Source organism: Onthophagus taurus, chromosome 1, assembly GCF_036711975.1.
Source record: "Onthophagus taurus isolate NC chromosome 1, IU_Otau_3.0, whole genome shotgun sequence".
Classification (NCBI taxonomy): Eukaryota; Metazoa; Arthropoda; class Insecta; order Coleoptera; family Scarabaeidae; genus Onthophagus; species Onthophagus taurus.
The window spans coordinates 39,189,577-39,211,503 of NC_091966.1; the positions used below are offsets into that span (position 1 = coordinate 39,189,577).

Sequence of the window (21,927 nt, forward strand, 5' to 3'; positions counted from 1 at the left end):
AATCAATGGTTTCATATATGGTTACGCCATCTAGTAGTAAGAGACTGTCAACGATGACTGTCATGAGTTAAGGTTATGTTAACAATAGAGTACAGATGTAGTTATAAGAAGTTTAATAAGAATAATAAGTTACTTTTAATAAATGATTTACAAAGTAAAGTGCTAGTAGTTACTTTGTGTTATATCCATTAACTTATACAGGATAAACGTTACAGTTAGGTTGCCTAAAATTAAGGTAATAAAATTTGGGAATTGCCTTATAGATGGCGCTTATTATAAATTTATTATTTAAATTAACTTTTTAACTTATTTATAATTTGTGATTAACAAATTATGTTGCAGTAATTCTTTATGTTATGTATTTAACTATTTCTAACGATATTCATTACACTATGTTGTGTATTTTGTTATTAAATAAATTTAGGGTTATCTTAGACAGCTGTCATGGTAATTCCTTACCATTGATTATAAAAAATCTGAAGTTCTCCGAAAAGTTAAAAAGTAATCTTGTAAAGTAATAATTTTATATCTAAAAAAACGAAAACAATTCATCCTAAAATCTATTGGGATTTAAACAAAATTAATAAACAATAGTAACAAGGTCAACAATATTCATATAAAAATACGATGGATTTTATTGGTGCATATTTACAACTTTATGCTTTATATTTGTAGAAAATTAAATTAATTAGTAAATAGTAAACATACTTTCCCACAGAATGATACATTTTGTGTAATAAACAATAATAAATTATATATTATTTGTAATTAGGAATTTGCTGTTTAATTCAAAACTTCAGAAATTGCCTAATAGATGGCACTACCAATAAAAATGTGAAACAATAACTAATCCTCAATCAAATATTACCAAACGCACAATAAATTGATCAATAATCTTTTTTTAGTAATACTATTTGTTTTTATCCAATATTAATTTTTAATTATTGAATAAATAAGTAAGGAAAACTGATATAGTAAGATAAACTATAGTAAGATGGCGCTGTATTTTAAATTTTCAAAAATTTTACATTATTAAAGCAAAAAAATTTCATTATTTAAACATATAAATCAACTTGCTAGGTTTCTTGCAAATTTAGAGTTCTTTAATAATTAAAATTATACCTATCTCTTTATATTTGTATAAAAACGCGATGCGTTTCTTTGATGCATATTTACGACTTTATGCCTTATATTTGTACAAAATTAAATTAATAAGTAAATAGTAGACATATTTCCCTACAGAATGATTCATTTAGTTTAATAAACAATAATAAATTATGTGTTATTTATAATAAGGAATTTTTTTTTTAATTTAATACTTTAGAAATTGCCTCATAGATGGCATTGTCAATAAAAATGTCAACATGTATTATAAAAAGTAGTTAATGTTATTATTTAATTTTAGAAGTTGAGGCTAAGTTTATAGCAAAATATACAAGAACATTTAATATCGATCAGGTATTTAAAAATATCATATTGGGATGAAACCACAGTAAAGAAATAAAAAAAAATGTTTTGACATTTAAATTTGACACTCCTTTCATTGATTCCTGTCAATTATGAATTTTTTAATATGTATGTATATACAAGATTTATAAAGTAAAGTGCTAGTAGTTACTTAGTATTATATCCATCAAGTTATAACGGACAAACGTTACAGTTAGGTTGCCTAAAATTAAGGTGATAAAACTTGGGAATTGCCTTATAGATGGCGCTTATTATAAATTTATTATTTAAATTAACTTTTTAACTTATTTATAATTTGTGATTAATAAATAGTGTTGTAGTAATTTATGTTATGTGTTTAACTATTTCTAAGGATGTGATTACACGATGTTGTGTATTTTGTTATTAAATAAATTTAGGGTTATCTTTGACTTTGACAGCTGTCATGGTAATTCCTTGCCATGGATTATAAAAATCTAAAGTTCTCCAAAAAGTTATAAAGTAATCTTGTAAAGTAATAATTTTATTTCTAAAAAAACGAAAACAATTCATCCTAAAATCTATACAATTCCATATTTATATAACACTATGCACAATAGAATAAAAACAGCATCATAAAATATATTGGGATTCAAACAAAACTAAGAAACAATAGTAACAAGGTAATAAAAACTGTTACAATTATTGTACATTTCTAATTTAACACATACAAGTTTTCTATATTGTATTATTTAGAATAAAGCCGTTCTAAATTAATCAGTCTACGGTGAGAGTTAGTAATCTAAGTAACAATTATTAGGATAAAAATATGTGATATTTGCACTGCAGAAAATAGTTAAAATTAGAACATGACTTTAGAATAACATTTAAAGAATTTATTTAAAAAGTTTAAAACTGTTGATATGTAAATTTAATAATTATCGTATAAATATTGATAAAATATATGATTATTTTTCAATTTGTTTTATGTTATCACATGGATTGGTAAACAGACCAATTCTTTAAATTGTAAAAAGTGAAAAAGATCTTTTTTTTAATTAATAAGGATAAATCAATTCTTCAATTAATTAACCTTTGTGATTAACTGAATTAGTTATGTAATTAAACAGTCTTTTGCCCCACCAACCTTCTAAATCGAAAGGTTTAAAATTTTCTAATTGCGGTGAAGGATCTTCCTTGTAATAACAAGTTTGTTTACCTGTAAAAATCGATTTTAATTTAAAATTAAAAGATTAAAGTTCAAAAGCGTTAAAAGGTTATAACCTGTTAAGCTGACGTTTTCTGATGAATTAATTTCCGAATACACTGAATTCCAGGCTAAAATCAATCGCCGAAATTAAAAATAAATCAAATAAACCTAAAAATACTTACAATCGTTGATAAAAAATATCAATTCTTCATGTTGAGGCGTTATAATAACCTCGTTATGACGAAAAGTTCGAGTATCGTTGTGAGTTTTCTTTGAAACATTTTGAAAAATTGGTTTCGAGTCACTGAAAAAAATTATCTCACCATCAGAAATTTATTTGTTACTTAATACGCACTTTATAACCTCTCCAACCGCGTTAACCTTTGACTTTGTGTAGTCACGAAAACCGTCCAAATTTTGTATACCTGAAAATCTAAATTAAAAATAACCCAATTCGGTGCAATTTCGTTTACCTCTTCGTGTTGTTTTCGCCACGATCTTACTCGGTCCCTTTACATTATACATTTCAGTGCACTATTAAAATGGTTGTGGTTGAACTCGATTACGCACGTGCTATATCGTAAAAGATAACGAGTTAATTTTGATTTTACTCCCTACTCTGTACGACACACGAACAATTTTCAATCATTCAGTTAACTACTGAATGGTTTTTTTGGAACTTTTAAGTTTATTTGGTTGGTATTTTTTCGATACAAAAAAGGTTAATTTATATGATAAGAATTTTATAATACTTTTATTATTTATTATAGAATTAATTTGTGTCTTCAACAATGTAATCTTAATATAACAAAGTTATTTTTCACACATTTTTTTGAATGTCGAAAAATTTAAAAATATTTGTATCTAAATTTAATAATTGAAGTTTTTACCGCTAGATGGCGAAGCAATTCAAATTGATTTTTACAATTTTATCTAATAATTTTTATCATTAAAAATTTCCACCAAATTATATTGCGTGGTCGTATCATTGCGATATTATTTATAATATTATTATATTATTTATATCCAAATTTGGAGGGTATTTGTATCCACGAGATGGCGCTGTATTCTAAATGTTCAAAAAGTTAACATTATTAAAGGAAAAAAAGTTTAATTATTAATACTTATCACGCTATCAAACCAAATTGCTAAGTTTTTTGAAAATTTAAATTACATTAATAATTAAAATAATTAATATAAAAACGCGATGCGTTTCTTTGATGCATATTTACGACTTTATGCCTTATATTTGTAGAAAATTAAATTAACAAGTAAATAGTGTACATATTTCCCTACAGAATGATACATTTACTATAAAAAAATAATAATAAATTATATGTCATTTTAATTTCATTTAGTAAGTTAATAGTAAGGAAGATAGCGCTGTATTTTAAATTTTCAAAAAATGTACGTTATTAAAGTAAAAAAAGTTCATTATTAACCGTTTCGCGCTCTCAAACCAACTTAATAGATTAATAAGCTAAATAGCTTTAATAATTAAAATCATGCTTATTGTTAGCTTTATTATATTCATATAAAAATACGATGGATTTCATTTATGGATATTTACGACTTTATGCCTTATATTTGTAGAAAATTAAATTAATTAGTAAATAGTAGACATATTTCGCCACAGAATGATACATTTTGTGTAATAAACAATAAAAAATTATGTGTTATTTGTAATGAGGAATTTGTTGTTTAATTCTAAACTTCAGAAATTGCCTAATAGATGGCACTACCAATAAAAAATATAAAACAATAACTAATGTTCAATGTAATATTACAAAACGCACAATAAATTTATTAATAATCTTTTATGAGTAACATTATTTGTTTTTATCCAATATTCATTTTTAAGTATTGAGTAAATACGTAAGGAAAACTGATATAGTAAAATAAACTGTGGTAAGATGGCGCTGTATTTTAAATTTTCAAAGGTTATCATTATTAAAGTAAAGAAATTTCATTATTAAACATTTCGCTCTCTTAAATCAACTTGCTAGGTTTCTTGCAAATTTTGTGTTCTTTAAATAACTAAAATTGGACTTATCTCTTTATATTTATATAAAAACGCGATGCGTTTCTTTGATGCATATTTACGATTTTATGCCTTATATTTGTAAAAAAATAAATTAATAAGTAAATAGTAGACATATTTCCCTGCAGAATGATACATAGTGTAATAAACAATAATAAATTATGTGTTATTTATAATAAGAAATTTGTTGTTTAATTTAATACTTTAGAAATTGCCTCATAGATGGCATTGCCAATAAAAATGTCAAGAAGTATTATATAAAAAATTAGTTAATATTATTATTTAATTCTAGAAGTTGAGGCTAAGTTTATAACAAAATATACAAGAACACTTATATCGATCAAGTATTTAACAATATAATATTGGGATAAAACCACAAGCAAGAAATTAAAAAAAAAAGTTAATAATTTTTGACATTTAAATTTGACACTCTTGTCATTTATTCCTGTCAATTATGAATTTTTTAATATTTATATACAAGGACGTTTTCTTTTTAAATATTCTTATAAAATATGCTTCACAAGAGTAAAAGTGAATCATTATTAACAAATTCAATATCTACGGCAAGTTTAAGATGGAACGTTTTTAATAAAATTTTTACTTACTATAAAAATTTGTTATTTTTGATAGGAGAAATATCAACAAAACGAAGATTTAAAAAAACACATCAATAAGCTGCATAAAACAATAAATACTTTGGAATGCAGTATTATACAGTCAAACGAAAATGATCGACAATTATTGATGGTTACACAACGCGATAACTTGAGAAATCAAAAATTATCATATCAACTAGATGAAGCAAGAAACGAAAATAAATTATTGTTGAGTAAGTAGTTAACAAACACTATTATTTATGGTATACTTATCGTAATTATTAGATGCTCTTCAATTAAACAAAGATAATAATAAAGATCCTTCAAAATCACGCACTCAAGTGGATTTCACATCTTATTCAACAGTAAGTTTGGTTCATCTTCAATATAAGTATGTTTGTGTATCTTTATAAACTAAATTTGCTACTTATTCCATAAATACTTTAAAGATACGAAGAATTATCGTCGAGTCACGAAGGTTTATTGAAAGTGCTCGATTCAAAAGTGAAGGAATGCCAAAAATGTTATCGTGAAAATGAAGAATTAAGGGATGAAATTCAAAATCTTAAAATGCAAATTGCAGAAAATATAAGAACGATTAAAACATTATGTGATAAATATATGAAATTAAAAGGGCGCAAAGATTTGAAAGTAAATATAGGAAAATCTCGATATAACGGATTAATATGGGGAAGGAAATTTTGAATTTGCACTTTAAATTGTTTGAATGAATAATTTTAATGCACACAAATTCGAACAATTATTCACACTGGTGTGTTTTGTATTAGTTAGTTCTTCTTCTAGTTTAATAAAAATATTTAACAATCTACCGTTGAATAACAACTAAAACTAGAACTAACACTAATATTAGGACTAAAAAGTTTCGGATTTAGACGTACATCTTCAGACGCATGGCTATACCTGAATGTTTGTTCGTTATATCCGAAATCCATACTAACGAAGTTCGTTATATCGAGGTTTAACTTATTTCAAAATGAAATTAAACGGTAATAGATTTTTTTTAAGATTTCTAGTTTGAGATATGAAAGGGATACTTTAAAAATGGTGCACAGTCGTCTCGTTAATTTGCTTAATCAGAAATATTAAGAAGATTTAAGGATTTTTTTTAAGAAGTAGTAATGTGGAAACAAGACATACGTTTTATTAAACCAGAAATTATTTTTTTAAGTACAATATTTAATTGGTACAATGTGTGCTGTCGTAACAAATTCTTAACAGTATATGAAAATATCTATCACAGTCTGATTACGTTCTGATGAGATCTCTATCATTTAAGGTACCTAAAAGTTAAAAGTGATTTTTTTTTTAATTATAAATTGTTTAATAACAAACTTTGCCGCCCAGTCAGTTCGTCCATGATTACTACCAGCTAAACTAAAACTTCCTATTTTTTGTTTTCCAGGTGGAATTGTTTGTAAACCTAAACTTTCATTGAATAAACTTGTAATATCCAAATCACCTAAAAAGAAATTTTTATATTTCCCAAATCACCTTAAATTTTAAAATTTAATAAACCTGATCTTTTACTAAACAACCCACTATTTTTTCTGCTATCACCACCATCGAGGAAATTAACATTACTCCCTCTTTTAATACTAGGCTGACCGGCAATGTATCTCGACACGCTAAGATATTGATTTCTGGCGGTTCCAGCACTCGCTTTTGCTAAAGGTTCCAGTATATCTTGGAGATTATATTGACTCAAATTAACCTTGTTTTCCTTTACTTTCTCCGATTCTTTAATTTTATTCCTAAAAATTTTTTGTATTTTTGAATAAATCAAATTAAAACAAAACAAAATTTGATTACTTACCCTAGAATATCAGCAAAATTATCTTCTTCAGCTTCAAAATCATTTTTACCCCACGATATCCTTTTAACGAACTTTTTGGCGCTATTAGCATTATTAAAACCAATATTGGAATTGTATAATTTATTCGAATAATCCATTTGTCCAAAACTGTAAATAATAGGGGCGACTGCTTGTACCGGTTGATTTCTTGTAGCTGGCTTAATTAACGGTTGTACTTGAATATGAATTTTTGATTCTTGCTGAGATGATTGATAAGCGTTTTTTGTGTTTTCTTGCAAAGAAATTTGGTTGAGAAGGGATTGATTTTGATTTTGTAAGTTTTGAACGTTTTGGACGTTTTGATTTTCGATTTGTTGTTTCTGATCGGATGTAGAAATCGTTCCGTTTTGTTGCAGGGCTGCGAAAGTTGTGAAATTTTTAGCAGAGGGTTGATGAATAATTCCATTTTGACGTTGAATACTGTAAGCACTATTAGCGTATTGTTGACCAATCTAAAATTTTAAATGTTTATTATTAAAATGGTTGAAATGTTTTAATTTACTTGAAAATATGAATGTTTTAAGGCAGCTTGAGCTGTTGGTCTTCCAGCCGAATTCCAATCTAACAAAACTTCAATTAATTTAATTCCAATTGTACTGGCTTGAGGAACAACAGCGCTTAATGGAGTACTTGTAAAATAAGGAAATTTAAATCCAACAGCACCAGCAAGTTGATAACCTTCCAACCAATTCTTCTATTAATCCAAAAAAATTATTACTCAATTTTGCATTATTTTTTATTTCAAGAAATTTATAGATTATGTTGATAACACTGATTTTACAAAAGATAAATAAAGAACTTTTAAAGCCCACAGGGTTTAGAGCTTTCAACTAATAATCCGTTACACTACTTTAGCTATATCTAGCTGTATTTATTATTATTATGTCGATATCCCTACGTTGATCTAGATCAGTGGTGTCCATAACGTCGATCGCAAAGCAGTTTTGAGTCGATTGCCAAGAAAATCATGAATCTGAAATATCTAATATCTGGGGCTCAGAGCAAAAAAAAGAAAGGTTACGTTAAACCCTTCGGTCGATCTTGGCAAGACATTTACAAGCTGTAAATCGATTAAACGTCAAAATTGTTGATTTTCGAAAATTAACTCAATCATAACTCAATAACTAAAAGCGATGGAGAAAAACTTTTTATACATAAAACGTTAGTAATGGGCCATAAAGACTAGATCGCAAGATCGCAAGCTCTAAATCGATTAAACATTAAATTTGTTGATTTTCGAAAATTAACTCAATCCTAACTCAAAAACTAAAAGCGATGGAGAAAAACTTTTTATACATAAAACCTTAGTAATGGGCCATAAAGACTAAATTCATAACAAGATTGAACCCAATTATTACCATTTTTTATTTATAAGCTCTAAATCGATTAAACATTAAAATTGTTGATTTTCGAAAATTAACTCAATCATAACTCAAAAACTAAAAGCGATGGGGAAATACTTTTTATACATAAAACCTTAGTAATGGGCCATAAAGACTAAATCTATAAGAAGATTGAACCCAATTATTACTATTTTTTATTTATAAGCTCTAAATCGATTAAACATCAAAATTGTTGATTTTCGAAAATTACCTCAATCCTAACTCAAAAACTAAAAGCGATGGAGAAAAACTTTTTATACATAAAACCTTAGTAATGGGCCATAAAAACTAGATCCATAAAAAGATTGAACCCAATTATTACCATTTTTTATTTATAAGCTCTAAACCGATTAAACATCAAAATTGTTGATTTTCAAAAATTAACTCAATCGTAACTCAAAAACTAAAAGCGATGAAGAAAAACTTTTTATACATAAAACGTTAATAATGGGCCATAAAGACTAGATCCATAAAAAGATTGAACCCAATTATTACCATTTTTTATTTATAAGCTCTAAACCGATTAAACATCAAAATTGTTGATTTTCAAAAATTAACTCAATCGTAACTCAAAAACTAAAAGCGATGAAGAAAAACTTTTTATACATAAAACGTTAGTAATGGGCCATAAAGACTAGATCCATAAAAAGATTGAACCCAATTATTACCATTTTTTATTTATAAGTTCTAAACCGATTAAACATCAAAATTGTTGATTTTCGAAAATTAACTCAATCGTAACTCAAAAACTAAAAGCGATAAAGAAAAACTTTTTGTACATAAAACCTCAGTAATGGACCATAAAGAGTAGATCCATAAAAAGATTGAACCCAATTATTACCATTTTTTATTTATAAGCTCTAAATCGATTAAACATTAAAATTGTTGATTTTCGAAAATTAACTCAATCATAACTCATAAACTAAAAGCGATGGGGAAATACTTTTTATACATAAAACCTTAGTAATGGACCATAAAGACTAGATCCACAAAAAGATTGAACCCAATTATTACCATTTTTTATTTATAAGCTCTAAATCGATTAAACATTAAAATTGTTGATTTTCGAAAATTAACTCAATCATAACTCATAAACTAAAAGCGATGGGGAAATACTTTTTATACATAAAACCTTAGTAATGGGCCATAAAGACTAGATCCATAACAAGATTGAAACCAATTATTACCATTTTTTATTTATAAGCTATAAATCGATTAAACATTAAAATTGTTGATTTTCAAAAATTAACTCAATCATAACTCATAAACTAAAAGCGATGGGGAAATATTTTTTATACATAAAACCTTAGTAATGGACCATAAAGACTCGATCCATAAAAAGATTGAACCCAATTATTACAATTTTTTATTTATAAGCTCTAAACCGATTAAACATCAAAATTGTTGATTTTCAAAAATTAACTCAATCGTAACTCAAAAACTAAAAGCGATGAAGAAAAACTTTTTATACATAAAACGTTAATAATGGGCCATAAAGACTAGATCCATAAAAAGATTGAACCCAATTATTACCATTTTTTATTTATAAGCTCTAAACCGATTAAACATCAAAATTGTTGATTTTCAAAAATTAACTCAATCGTAACTCAAAAACTAAAAGCGATGAAGAAAAACTTTTTATACATAAAACGTTAGTAATGGGCCATAAAGACTAGATCCATAAAAAGATTGAACCCAATTATTACCATTTTTTATTTATAAGTTCTAAACCGATTAAACATCAAAATTGTTGATTTTCGAAAATTAACTCAATCGTAACTCAAAAACTAAAAGCGATAAAGAAAAACTTTTTGTACATAAAACCTCAGTAATGGACCATAAAGAGTAGATCCATAAAAAGATTGAACCCAATTATTACCATTTTTTATTTATAAGCTCTAAATCGATTAAACATTAAAATTGTTGATTTTCGAAAATTAACTCAATCATAACTCATAAACTAAAAGCGATGGGGAAATACTTTTTATACATAAAACCTTAGTAATGGACCATAAAGACTAGATCCACAAAAAGATTGAACCCAATTATTACCATTTTTTATTTATAAGCTCTAAATCGATTAAACATTAAAATTGTTGATTTTCGAAAATTAACTCAATCATAACTCATAAACTAAAAGCGATGGGGAAATACTTTTTATACATAAAACCTTAGTAATGGGCCATAAAGACTAGATCCATAACAAGATTGAAACCAATTATTACCATTTTTTATTTATAAGCTCTAAATCGATTAAACATTAAAATTGTTGATTTTCAAAAATTAACTCAATCATAACTCATAAACTAAAAGCGATGGGGAAATATTTTTTATACATAAAACCTTAGTAATGGACCATAAAGACTCGATCCATAAAAAGATTGAACCCAATTATTACCATTTTTTATTTATAAGCTCTAAACCGATTAAACATCAAAATTGTTGATTTTCAAAAATTAACTCAATCGTAACTCAAAAACTAAAAGCGATGAAGAAAAACTTTTTAGACATAAAAAGTTAGTAATGGGCCATAAAGACTAGATCCATAAAAAGATTGAACCCAATTATTACCATCTTTTATTTATAAGCTCTAAACCGATTAAACATCAAAATTGTTGATTTTCGAAAATTAACTCAATCGTAACTCAAAAACTAAAAGCGATAAAGAAAAACTTTTTATACATAAAACCTCAGTAATGGACCATAAAGAGTAGATCCATAAAAAGATTGAACCCAATTATTACCATTTTTTATTTATAAGCTCTAAATCGATTAAACATCAAAATTGTTGATTTTCGAAAATTAACTCAATCCTAACTCAAAAACTAAAAGCGATAGGGAAATATTTTTTATACATAAAACCTTAGTAATGGACCATAAAGACTAGATCCATAACAAGATTGAACCCAATTATTACTATTTGTTATTTATAAGCTCTAAATCGATTAAACATCAAAATTGTTGATTTTCGAAAATTAACTCAATGATAACTCAAAAACTAAAAGCGATGGGGAAATACTTTTTATACATAAAACCTTACTAATGGGCCATAAAGACTAAATCCATAACAAGATTGAACCCAATTATTACCATTTTTTATTTATAAGGTCTAAATCGATTAAATATCACAATTGTTGATTTTACAAAATTAACTCAATTATAAGGAAGGTTACTTTAAACCCTTCGGTCGATCTTGGCAAGAAATTTATATAAAAAGTCGATGTTGATCAAAAATTAGTGGACAACACTGATCTAGATTATGAAGGGTAGAATACAGAAGGAAGAAGAATAAGTATTTTATATTTGTAAATCAGAAATAAAATCCATGGGACAGAAAGTTTTAAGAACAGAAAGCCGAAGAAAGAAGAAAGTATAAAATACAACAAGAGTTCGAACTCCAAAACCTAACCGGATGTAAATCATAACAATAATAATAATAAAATAACCAAACTTTACGAAATTTGATAGAAAGTACAGTTAGCTAAATTACCAACTTTTATATGACATTTAAAATGTCACGGGAATTTGTTGAACTATATTACTACAAAAAAATATTTAATTTCATGTTTCCTGAAAACTATTCGATTTACACATTTTATACCATCCTGTAATTAACATTTTTATCCTATTTATTTATTGTCTGAGCTTTATTTCTAATTTTCATTTCATTGATATATGAAGGAATCTGTAAAGATAAGGTTGTCACTTTTGACGTTTGTTGTAAACCTTAAATTTTAAACCTTAAACAACGTGATGCCTTATTGTGCAACAAAGTTTACTTTAAATCAGAGTTATCAACATAAATTGTAAGTTAATTTTTTGTTACTTTATCTGGGGTTCCTAAAATTTGGCATATTTTATAAAGTTGATCGGTTTCGGTTGTACCGGGAAATAACGGCCTATAAGTATAAACTTCAGCCGCGATACAACCGACGGCCCAAAGATCGATTGGACTTGTATAAGTTGTTGAGTGTAACAGAACTTCCGGTGCTCGATACCATCTCGTTGACACGTAATCCGTATAAGGAGGTCGCGATCTTATTTCTCGAACCAAACCAAAATCGGCTATTTTTACCAATTCCGGTCCTGAACAAAGAATATTTTCCGGTTTTAAGTCTCTATGAAAGAAACCATGTCTATGGATAAATGCTAAACCTTGCAGTATCTAAAAAATAATCGCAAAAAAGTATAAAATTAATATTTCGTTATCAAACAAATTAGTTTTAATCTATTCTTTAACCTTGGTGTTAATGTAAATATCCATATTTATAACATCTAATTTATTATGGAAATTAACATTTTTAAAACAAAGCGTTTTAAGTATACATTTTCTTCGTGAGGTAAATTATTTTTTTCTTCCCCAACACGAAAGAAAATAAAAAAATGCATTAGTAATGCATGAACTTGGATAACACAACCCATTTTATTCTTACAATATGGATTTATTGTTTTCCACCATTTATTTATACGTTCCAATGCATACAAGTTATCATTAAAAGTTTTGATCCTTAAGGAAATATTTCCCGTATTTGCTCGATTTAAATAATTTACTAATAAACGCCAATCATTGGATATCAATACTATTGCACTACTTTGATACAATCGTGTTCTAATTAAATATGAAATATACAGATGGTAACATGTAATCGAAACCACCTAAAATGTTATCGATCCCAGTTCTAAATATTAATTGCAAGTTAAAATGATATTACCGGGAAATTGGTATATTAAAAAATCATAATCATGAATTATTTAGGCCAGATTTTGACCTATTTCAAAAAATTACGTGTAACATGGTCTGTATACAAATTTATTAAACGCACGAAAATTGAATATCTGTTCGTTGTAGATGAGGAAATCGATAATTTCATTTTGTATGCACTCGGTATCGCATTCAATATCAAATTAGACCACAAATTGGTTTGTGTTTTGGAAAAATAAAAAACTATTGATTCCGAAGAAATAAGAACTCACCTGAAATAGCATGTTTCTAACGGTGGCTTCTGGAAATGGTACACGGCGATCCTTTATTAATTGATAAAGATTTTCTTGCATATATTCGAACACAAAATATAAAACATCATTTTCTCTAATCACCTCTTTCAGTTTAACAACGTTGGTGTGGTGTAGTTTTTTTAACGACTGAAACAAATCAATAAGTTTTATTAAATAACAGCTACAGCTGATTTCGATGAAAAGCTGGTGTTAATTGATCTTGTGAATTTTCTGGCAAAGGATGGGTTGTTTGCTAAGCAGCTTTTGTGGAAAATTTCATTGGAGATCTCACCCACTACATAGTGGACTAGTTTTAGTAAAAACACAGAACTCTCAAAAGTCAAAAGTAAAAAAAGAAAATATAACGATGATTATTATTTATTATTTAATATTTAAATTCGGTGCGACACTTCGACGGGCACGACTAAAAGTACAAAATATTTGATTAATATTTAAAATTACACAGTTAATTATGTATATAAATACCGCCAAAAAGATGAAAAATACAATAAAACTTTGCAATAAAAGCAAATGGCGACAACGACACAAACATTCGTAAGAAAACGAGTACTCACACCGCACTCATAAATCTTGACGCATTTATCTCTAAAAACAAAAAGGTTTAATTTTGACATATTTGTCAACTTTATAAAAACTTTTAATTTTGACATATTTATCAACTTCATAAAAAATCCTTTAAAATGAGTCCAAACTCGACATATTTAACTTTAATATTAATGGAAATACAATCATTTCCGGTTTGAAACGTCAACGTCAATTTTGACATATTTATCATCTTCATTAAAAAACCTTTAAAATGAGTCCAAAGATGACGCACTTATCTCAAAAAACAAAAAAGTTAGAATAAAAAACATTAAACCCGAAGTTAGCAACAATGAAGATAGCAATTTAATTTTTAAATATTAATACCAACCTTAACTTTTTATTTTTTTTATTATATTTTTGTTTTTGTGATAAATATTAAGACATTTTATAAAAATTAAGAATCTGTCAAAATGACATTGACATTTCAAACCGGAAGTTGCTTATATCTCGAGTAATATTGGAATTAAACGTATCATGTTTGGACTCATTTTAAATGATTTTTCATGACGATTACAAATATGTCAAAATTGACGTTGACATTTTTGACCGGAAGTTGACAATAACTTCATTAATATTGAAGATAAATATGTCGTGTTTGTACTCATTTTAAAGGATTTTTAATGAAGATTACAAATATGTCAAAATTGAGGTTGACATTTTAAACCTGAAGTTAGTTATCATGTAATAGAACTTTTATAACTGAAGTTAATCTAGTGTTAATCACTTTTCCGCACTTTCTATTTATTTTTAACGTGTATTTTGGATCATTTCACATGCCACATGATGATTCTTGAATTTTTCCCAAGTTTCTTTATATTTCTTTTATTAAAAAAGAGCGTTCTTAAATTTTAACCTCTAAATTTGTAACACTTTGTCATTAATTTACAACTTTTTAAACTTTAATTTTGTAAATTACTAACTAATAATCTGATTTCTACTTTGATAACTGATTTTAACAAAACAAAAAGAAATATTAAGAAACTTGTTTGTAAAATGAATAAGATGGGAGATGTTAATCTATTCGTAGAGTCTCTGAAGATGGCCAAGGGTCGAAACTGGTTAGACTTAAATTCTATATAAAATAGAAACCAGTTTAAAAGTACAAAATCAAACTGTAAATTATTTTCTTCAAAAATTTTTACACAAATCGTCATCATTTTGTCTCTAGTTTTAGTGATTAAATTTTTGCAACGACATACAGAAACAGCCTGTATAATCGTAAAACGTAACGGCTTCTGTGCTTGAACAATTTTCAATAGTTGAGCCTGTCTATTCTGAGAAGTCTTATATTTTTAGAGATATGAAAACGAAAATCCCGTTTTTCTCAACATTATTCATTTGTGGCTTAGTCAAGTGATGCATAACGCGGTCCAATTACAAGTGGCTTCTCAATACGTACTAACACAAATATTACAGCTATACTTAACATGGATGTACATCATCTATATTATAGTTTTGACAATTGTTGGTCAGGTACTTCTGAAGAATTATCTGTGCACGACACTGACATGTCGGAAGGACCACAAGAATTTGAGGTTGATACTAAAAACACCACATGCCACAAATTGTAGATACAATTTGAAGATGAAGCTTTCGGTGAAGCTTTTAAAGACCACAATTTTGAAGATAAATCCTTTTTTGGCAGAAACAAGTAGAAGAATATTTGATACTAAGTTCTGAATTATTATACTAAGTTGTTCTATTCTGGACAATTTTGTGGGTGGAAACGCAATTCATTGAAATACAAGTATATTTATAAAATTTAGACATCATTTTCAAATTTGTGCTAGTGATAGTTCAGGTGCCGTATTCAGACTGATGTAGGATCAGACAGAATATTTATCTATATCTTAGATATTCGCAGAAATAACTGAATTAATCAAAGTGTTACGATGTTTCACTTTGAAGTTATTGAAGTTTATAGATTCCTAAAGGTAGGGTATTCTAAGAGAGAATCAATTGATATTCTTTCGAGATACCATCTTTACCAAAGAAGTACATTTCAACTTCTCAAGTAATCTACAATCATCACAACCATCATTATTGGCACTATGAGAATCCTCATATTTTATGTCATCTGCGTCTTGGTCCTTGTATGTTTGGTTGTAAATTTTTAGAGGACATATCAGCAGTCTCTATTTTCTGATAGGAATACTAAATGGTGAAACAAGCTCTAATTTTTGAGAGGACGCTTTGCCACCTTCAAAAAGTCTTCTCTAAAAAGTTTTCTAAAACCGGGTTTTAGAGCTTTGATAAGCAACTTTTCTAGTTTTAAAAACGTATTTTATTAATTAACAGTTATTAAAATTGCACCCGCCAGATATTTGCAATATTAATCTTGCAAATCGAGCAGGGTTAATTGGTGAACAGGATTTCTCCTAAACCGGAAGTTGAATAATCAAATTATGACTACGATTACCTTTCTAAACTTATAAACCTAGAAAACTAAGTAAGATTTCAAAGATTTCAAATGGTGCCGATATTACTAGAAATGTTTTATTTATTGATAAAAAACATGCATAAAAATGGTTGTAAAACAGCCATCTTAAAATTTGAAGAAAGTCTGAAGACGCACGGGTAAATCCGAAACTTTCTAGTTCTAGTGTTAGTTATAGTTTCATACTAGCACTATTACTATGTAGAACTAACACTATACCTAGAACTAGAATCATTTGGGTTTAGCTGTACGTGTCTAAAGTGCGTCTGAAGACGTACGGCTAAACCCAAAACTTTCTAGTAATACACTTGCACTGTCATTAGAACTAACATTAGACCTAGAACTAGAAACATTTGGGTTGAGCCGCACGTCTCTAAAGACGGCTAAACCCGAATGATTCTAGTTCTAGGTATAGTGTTAGTTCTAGATTTACACTTGCACTGTCACTAGAACTAACACTATACCTAGAACTAGAATCATTTGGGTTTAGCCGCACGTCTCTAAAGACGGCCGCACGTCTCTAAAGACGGCTAAACCCGAATGATTCTAGTTCTAGGTATAGTGTTAGTTCTAGATTTACACTTGCACTGTCACTAGAACTAACACTATACCTAGAACTAGAATCATTTGGGTTTAGCCGCACGTCTTTTAAGACGGATAAACCCGAATGATTCTAGTTCTTGGCCTAAAGTTGCATAACATTTAAAACTAGAACTAACACTAGACCTAGAACTAGCAACATTCTGGAATTGTTGTAAAATATTCATTCTTAATTCAAATTTGTTTAGATATTAAGTACCAATACTATAATTTAATCTAATTACACTAATAACGTAAAGAAAATAAATAGTCTCTTGAGAGCAGGTCAATGTAAATTAATAAATAAGGAATCGTCGATAATCCTTGAAGGTTTTTGGGTGACAATTAACTTTTTATTTATGTTCAAGGTGAATAAACATTAATTAAATTAATTTTTTACCTTAACTTCTCTCAAATTCATAGCTTCCTCCCAAGAATAATACTTCCTTTTCATCCTTTTAATTGCAACTTTTTCCCCGGTATCTTTTCTTTGGCCCAAAACAACTGACCCGTACGTTCCATCTCCCAATTGATGAAGCGTAATATACCTGTTCATCCTGCAAAAGAAACCGACCCCAACAAACTAAATTAACGAAATTAAACTTCCATATTTATTATTTTTCTTTTATTTTTAATTAATTCTTAACAATTGGATGAGTCAATTCACGTTTTTATTTGTATCGACTGCACCTCTTGTACACCTGCATAAGGGTCTACGGTTCGAAACGCGACTGATTCACGGTTTTCACGTTTCGGTTTGTCGACATCGGCGATATCGATTACTTTTTGAAAGAGGAAAAAAATACGCGGCATTAACTATAATATTATTATGGGGGGGTAGTAAATTTTAGGGGGTTCGTGTTTAAAATTAAATAGGTTGGATTGGGTTTGTAATGAAAACGGGGGTTACATTTATTTATGTATGCGAAGTTCCGTTCTTATTCTGTGACCTCGATCCATAACAGGGTCGTTTTTGTATTGAACATAGAAAGAATGAGAAAAAATAAGGGAGAAAAATAATGTAAATTTAGGGAGGAAATTTGTGTTGTATTGGTTTTTTAAGTGGGACACGTGGACTGTGCGTGCAGTTTCTATGTTGTTGTTACCGTAATAAAGTCTCGAAAGAAAAGAGAATCAATTTAAGTTTTAAACTGTAATTTAAAAATTAGAATTTAAAATATTTTATATAAAAGTAGAGTGAGAACTATGGTATACAACAAAATGGTAAGAGCAAATTATGCGACGATTAATGACTCATAAATAAGAAAAAAGTTCATCATCAGAAAACAAAATAAAAGTTTATAAGTCGATATAAACTTGTTATATAAACTTATAGTCTTGTACAGATGCGAATCGTGGGTGTTATCTTATCGGTAAAAGTTAAAAGCAAGATTAGAGCAGCAGAATTGAAATACCACTAAAATACCACTACTTGAAGGCATACTTTCTTCATCTGCACTATTACGTTTATTACTGCTCAAAAATCAGCTCATTATCAAAGATACAAGAGCCAAAAATCACAAAACTACTTTTTATCAAATTTATGCCATCCTTTTATTTATATGAAGCGTTGTGTTTAACTTGGCTTAAATTAGAAGTTGATTGACTGAATCGAATCTGCAACACTTGCTCATACAGTTTTTCCAAAAGTAACGCATAGACTCTATATTACCATGATAGTCCTCAATCTTCTCGTGCAGATCATAGTTGCGAAAGTACCAAGGTGCATCGACCATGTCCCTCAGTGCTTTGTTTTGTAGTAGTTGAATGATTTGAATATTAGTTTTACTAGCACAGGTCCAAAATTGTAGGCTGTTTAACTATACTGGCTTTAGTACTTGCTTATAAAAGAGCAGCTTATTGTGAATGGGTAACTTTCAAGTTCCTTCCAAGCAACCAGTACATTCTTTTATATTTTAGATTAAACTCTTCTTTTTTCTTTTTCACATGGGCTTTCCAGCATAGCCTTGCGTCTAAAGTGATGCCCAGGTATTTCGCTGAGTTATCATATCAGGCATCATTTATTCTGATGGGTATACGGTATTTTAATCTATTGGTGAAGTCTACATGATTTTTTCCTATTGCCATGGTAGCTGTTTCAAGATCAGGAATATGGCTAGTGTAAAACAAGTAGAGTACTGGGCCGAGCACACTATCTTGTGGCACTACAGCCTGGATCTTTCTTAAGTTAGAATAGGCCTCCACCTGTTTTATTCTAAAATATCTTCCTGCAAGATATGATTTTACCAATTGAGAGTATTCTTGTGGCAAGATTTTATTCAATTTATGAAGTAAGCCTTCCTGCTAGACTTTATCAAAAGCCTGGGCTACATCTAGGAATATAGTTTTTAATAATATTTGTTATCCTGTGTATCTGGTCTATTGTAGAGTGGCTTTTTTTGAAGTCGAACTGGTGCGAAGGGATTAGGTTCTTTTCCTCTATTATCGGTCTTTAATCGTTTAAGAAATAGCTTTTCAAATAATTTCGCAATTACTGGCTTGAATACTTGAATACTTCCTCAGCTTGCATTCCTGATTTAGAAATCATTATTATTTCCGCTATTTTCCACATCATCTTAATCTAAATGTTGCGTTAATAAGATAAGTCAGTTTTACTATTCCTTTCTTTGGGAGCCGTTTAAGAATTTCTTTTGTGGTTTAATCGAATCCAGGTGCTACCTTTGGATGAATATTCGTTTTCATTTCTTCCAAAACTTCTTTTGGAGTGGTGAGTGAAATCTCGACATCCTCTTGTGTTGGTTCATTCCAATCTTGTGGGTCTTCCCCTTCATTTGGTTATAAGATCAATTCCACCTGTTGTGCAAATCTCGTTGCTTTTTGTACGTCATGTCGAGACTAAATTCCATCTGCCTTTCTCATTGGTGGGTTTTGGAGGGTTGGTAGTTTTAGACTTTTCGTGGCTTTCCACAAAGAGTAGTCAGATTTACTGTCGTTGGTTAATTCTAGTGATGGAACGAATAGTAATTTTGCGAAACCGGATATTCGGCATCTCCTTCGGCCGGATATCCGGTTATCCGGCATATCTATGCGGCCATTACGGTTATAATTTCTGTTGCATTTCGGAAGTGATACGCTATATTGCCACATTACTGCGATATTTGAATAAAAATGAAATTAATAAGAAAGCTGATAAGATATGTCAACTTATTTGGATCGAAGATACAAAATGAGCTTTTTTAATGCTGATTTAACTAACGAAGCAACTCTAAAAAGAGGATACTTTAATTAATAATTGGCGATATTTCCACAAAGATCCTTCAAGAAATAAATTTTACAGCGAATTTTGAAAGTTATCGATGAAAATTGCAACATCGAAAATTTTATCAAAACGTCAAATATCGTTTTCTCGAAAACTAAAAGATATTTTTGAAATCATGTTGGTTCTTAACTTTTGAGAAATGAATTGTCTCATGTTATATATTAATTTCATGTTTATGTAGGTTTTTTTCAAACATGCATTGATATGATCACAGAAGCTTAGACCCTCATCAAAAATTACTCCTAAATTCTTGACTTTTTCCTTCAACTCCAGCCGTGTACCATCAAGCGCAATTTATCCTATTTTATTGATATGTAAACCATGTTGGCGAGAGTTTTCGACCAACAAATTTAAATCTTGCTGAATTTTAGCAACAACGTCCTCCACCTCTTCCACCCTAGCTGACATATATATTTGTGTATCATCCGCATAACAGTGATAATCGCAATACTGTAAACAATTTGTTAAACTGCTGACATAAACTGACAAAAAGCAAAGGTGAAAGAATTGACCCCTGAGGGCAGCCAGAACAAGGTATTCAAGAAATCAGACAAGTAACCATCAACACACACTGCCTGCTGGCGATTTGATACAAAATCCATGATTAAGCTAATTGCCCGTGGACCCAGGCCGTTAAATTGCAATATTGCTGTATAATATTGCTGATGTTCAAACCATCCCAACCTTTTGCCTTAGATTTGATAGAACTTATTACATTCTCAATCTGGGACTCCAATACAAAATCAAATTCCGTTCCACCACTAGTTTAGTCTCTCAGGCTTCCGATGGAATCATCTTTGATACACTGTATTTCTCTCTTTAATTGTTGGGTAGCATTATCCAGGGGGATTCTATTATACAAAGGAAATTCCTTTGTGAAGATGACTTTAATAATACACCTTTGTGTAGTTCCTCTCGTCCCCATATGCAAATTTGAAAAGCCGTTGCCCCAAAAAACGATATCAGACCAACGTAAGTGATTAATCTTTCTAGTTATAGGATAGCGGTAACGTTCGGAAATCGCGTGACTTCAAGTCGTCTGCAGTTATGGGATTTATGGGTTCTTTGGGGTTCGTTGAAACTGAAAAATCTGGGGCATTGCCTTTTCAGGTCGATTTCTTTACATGTGAAAAGAACACGATGTTCAAAAAGATTTGTATCAAAAAAAATCATTTGGAATTAATTAATGTCACAATTTTTAATTAGCCACCTTGTGGTAAATACCCGTACTAAAAGAAATTTAAATAAACATAACCTATTTAAAAAGAATTATTTAACTCATAAAACTTTTTTTACAAATAAACAAATAAGAATAATTTGAAAATGTTTAAACGAGAAACTTAGAAATATATTAATAATACAAAAACTTACTTTTCTTTTGACAAATTTGAATTTATCGATTCTGCGATATCTTGACAACTTAGACAAACCGCGAAGCAAACGAAATTATAGGTTATGTTGATCGTGTAGCGATTCCGAATATCCTGTCAAATCCGAAAAACT

The 21,927-nt window shown here is 28.7% G+C and overlaps 3 protein-coding genes across 5 annotated transcripts; 1 reads left to right on the plus strand and 2 right to left on the minus strand.

Annotated features, from left to right (window-relative positions):
* Window positions 1-1,948: 1,948 nt before the first annotated feature.
* Window positions 1,949-5,393, minus strand: LOC111416340 (mapk-regulated corepressor-interacting protein 1-like). Of its 2 annotated transcripts, XM_023048330.2 has the most exons (6): window positions 5,282-5,393; window positions 3,109-3,208; window positions 2,991-3,060; window positions 2,818-2,939; window positions 2,710-2,763; window positions 1,949-2,644 (listed from the first exon to the last, which is right to left on the minus strand). In XM_023048330.2, the coding sequence occupies exons 2-6, from the start codon at window positions 3,158-3,160 to the stop codon at window positions 2,514-2,516; spliced, it is 429 nt and encodes a 142-aa protein (XP_022904098.1). In that variant the 5' UTR covers window positions 3,161-3,208; window positions 5,282-5,393; the 3' UTR covers window positions 1,949-2,513. The 2 variants fall into 2 exon arrangements, with proteins under 2 accessions (XP_022904098.1, XP_071057403.1); XM_071201302.1 differs by lacking the exon at window positions 5,282-5,393 and having other exon boundaries at window positions 3,109-3,304.
* LOC111416339 (uncharacterized protein) lies at window positions 5,081-6,748 on the plus strand. Of its 2 annotated transcripts, XR_011642356.1 has the most exons (6): window positions 5,081-5,239; window positions 5,307-5,505; window positions 5,558-5,663; window positions 5,722-5,923; window positions 6,299-6,569; window positions 6,696-6,748. XR_011642356.1 is itself a non-coding variant. In XM_071201301.1 (5 exons), exons 1-5 carry the CDS (start codon window positions 5,189-5,191, stop codon window positions 6,377-6,379), a joined length of 639 nt encoding a protein of 212 aa, XP_071057402.1. In that variant the 5' UTR covers window positions 5,081-5,188; the 3' UTR covers window positions 6,380-6,748. The 2 variants fall into 2 exon arrangements, 1 of the variants encoding a protein (XP_071057402.1); XM_071201301.1 differs by having other exon boundaries at window positions 6,299-6,748.
* Window positions 6,413-21,900, minus strand: LOC111416337 (serine/threonine-protein kinase dyf-5-like). Its single transcript, XM_071201300.1, has 9 exons — window positions 21,796-21,900; window positions 17,545-17,701; window positions 13,502-13,669; window positions 12,354-12,692; window positions 7,648-7,839; window positions 7,107-7,597; window positions 6,809-7,044; window positions 6,626-6,752; window positions 6,413-6,573 (listed from the first exon to the last, which is right to left on the minus strand). The coding sequence occupies exons 2-9, from the start codon at window positions 17,698-17,700 to the stop codon at window positions 6,561-6,563; spliced, it is 1,722 nt and encodes a 573-aa protein (XP_071057401.1). The 5' UTR covers window position 17,701; window positions 21,796-21,900; the 3' UTR covers window positions 6,413-6,560.
* Window positions 21,901-21,927: the final 27 nt, after the last annotated feature.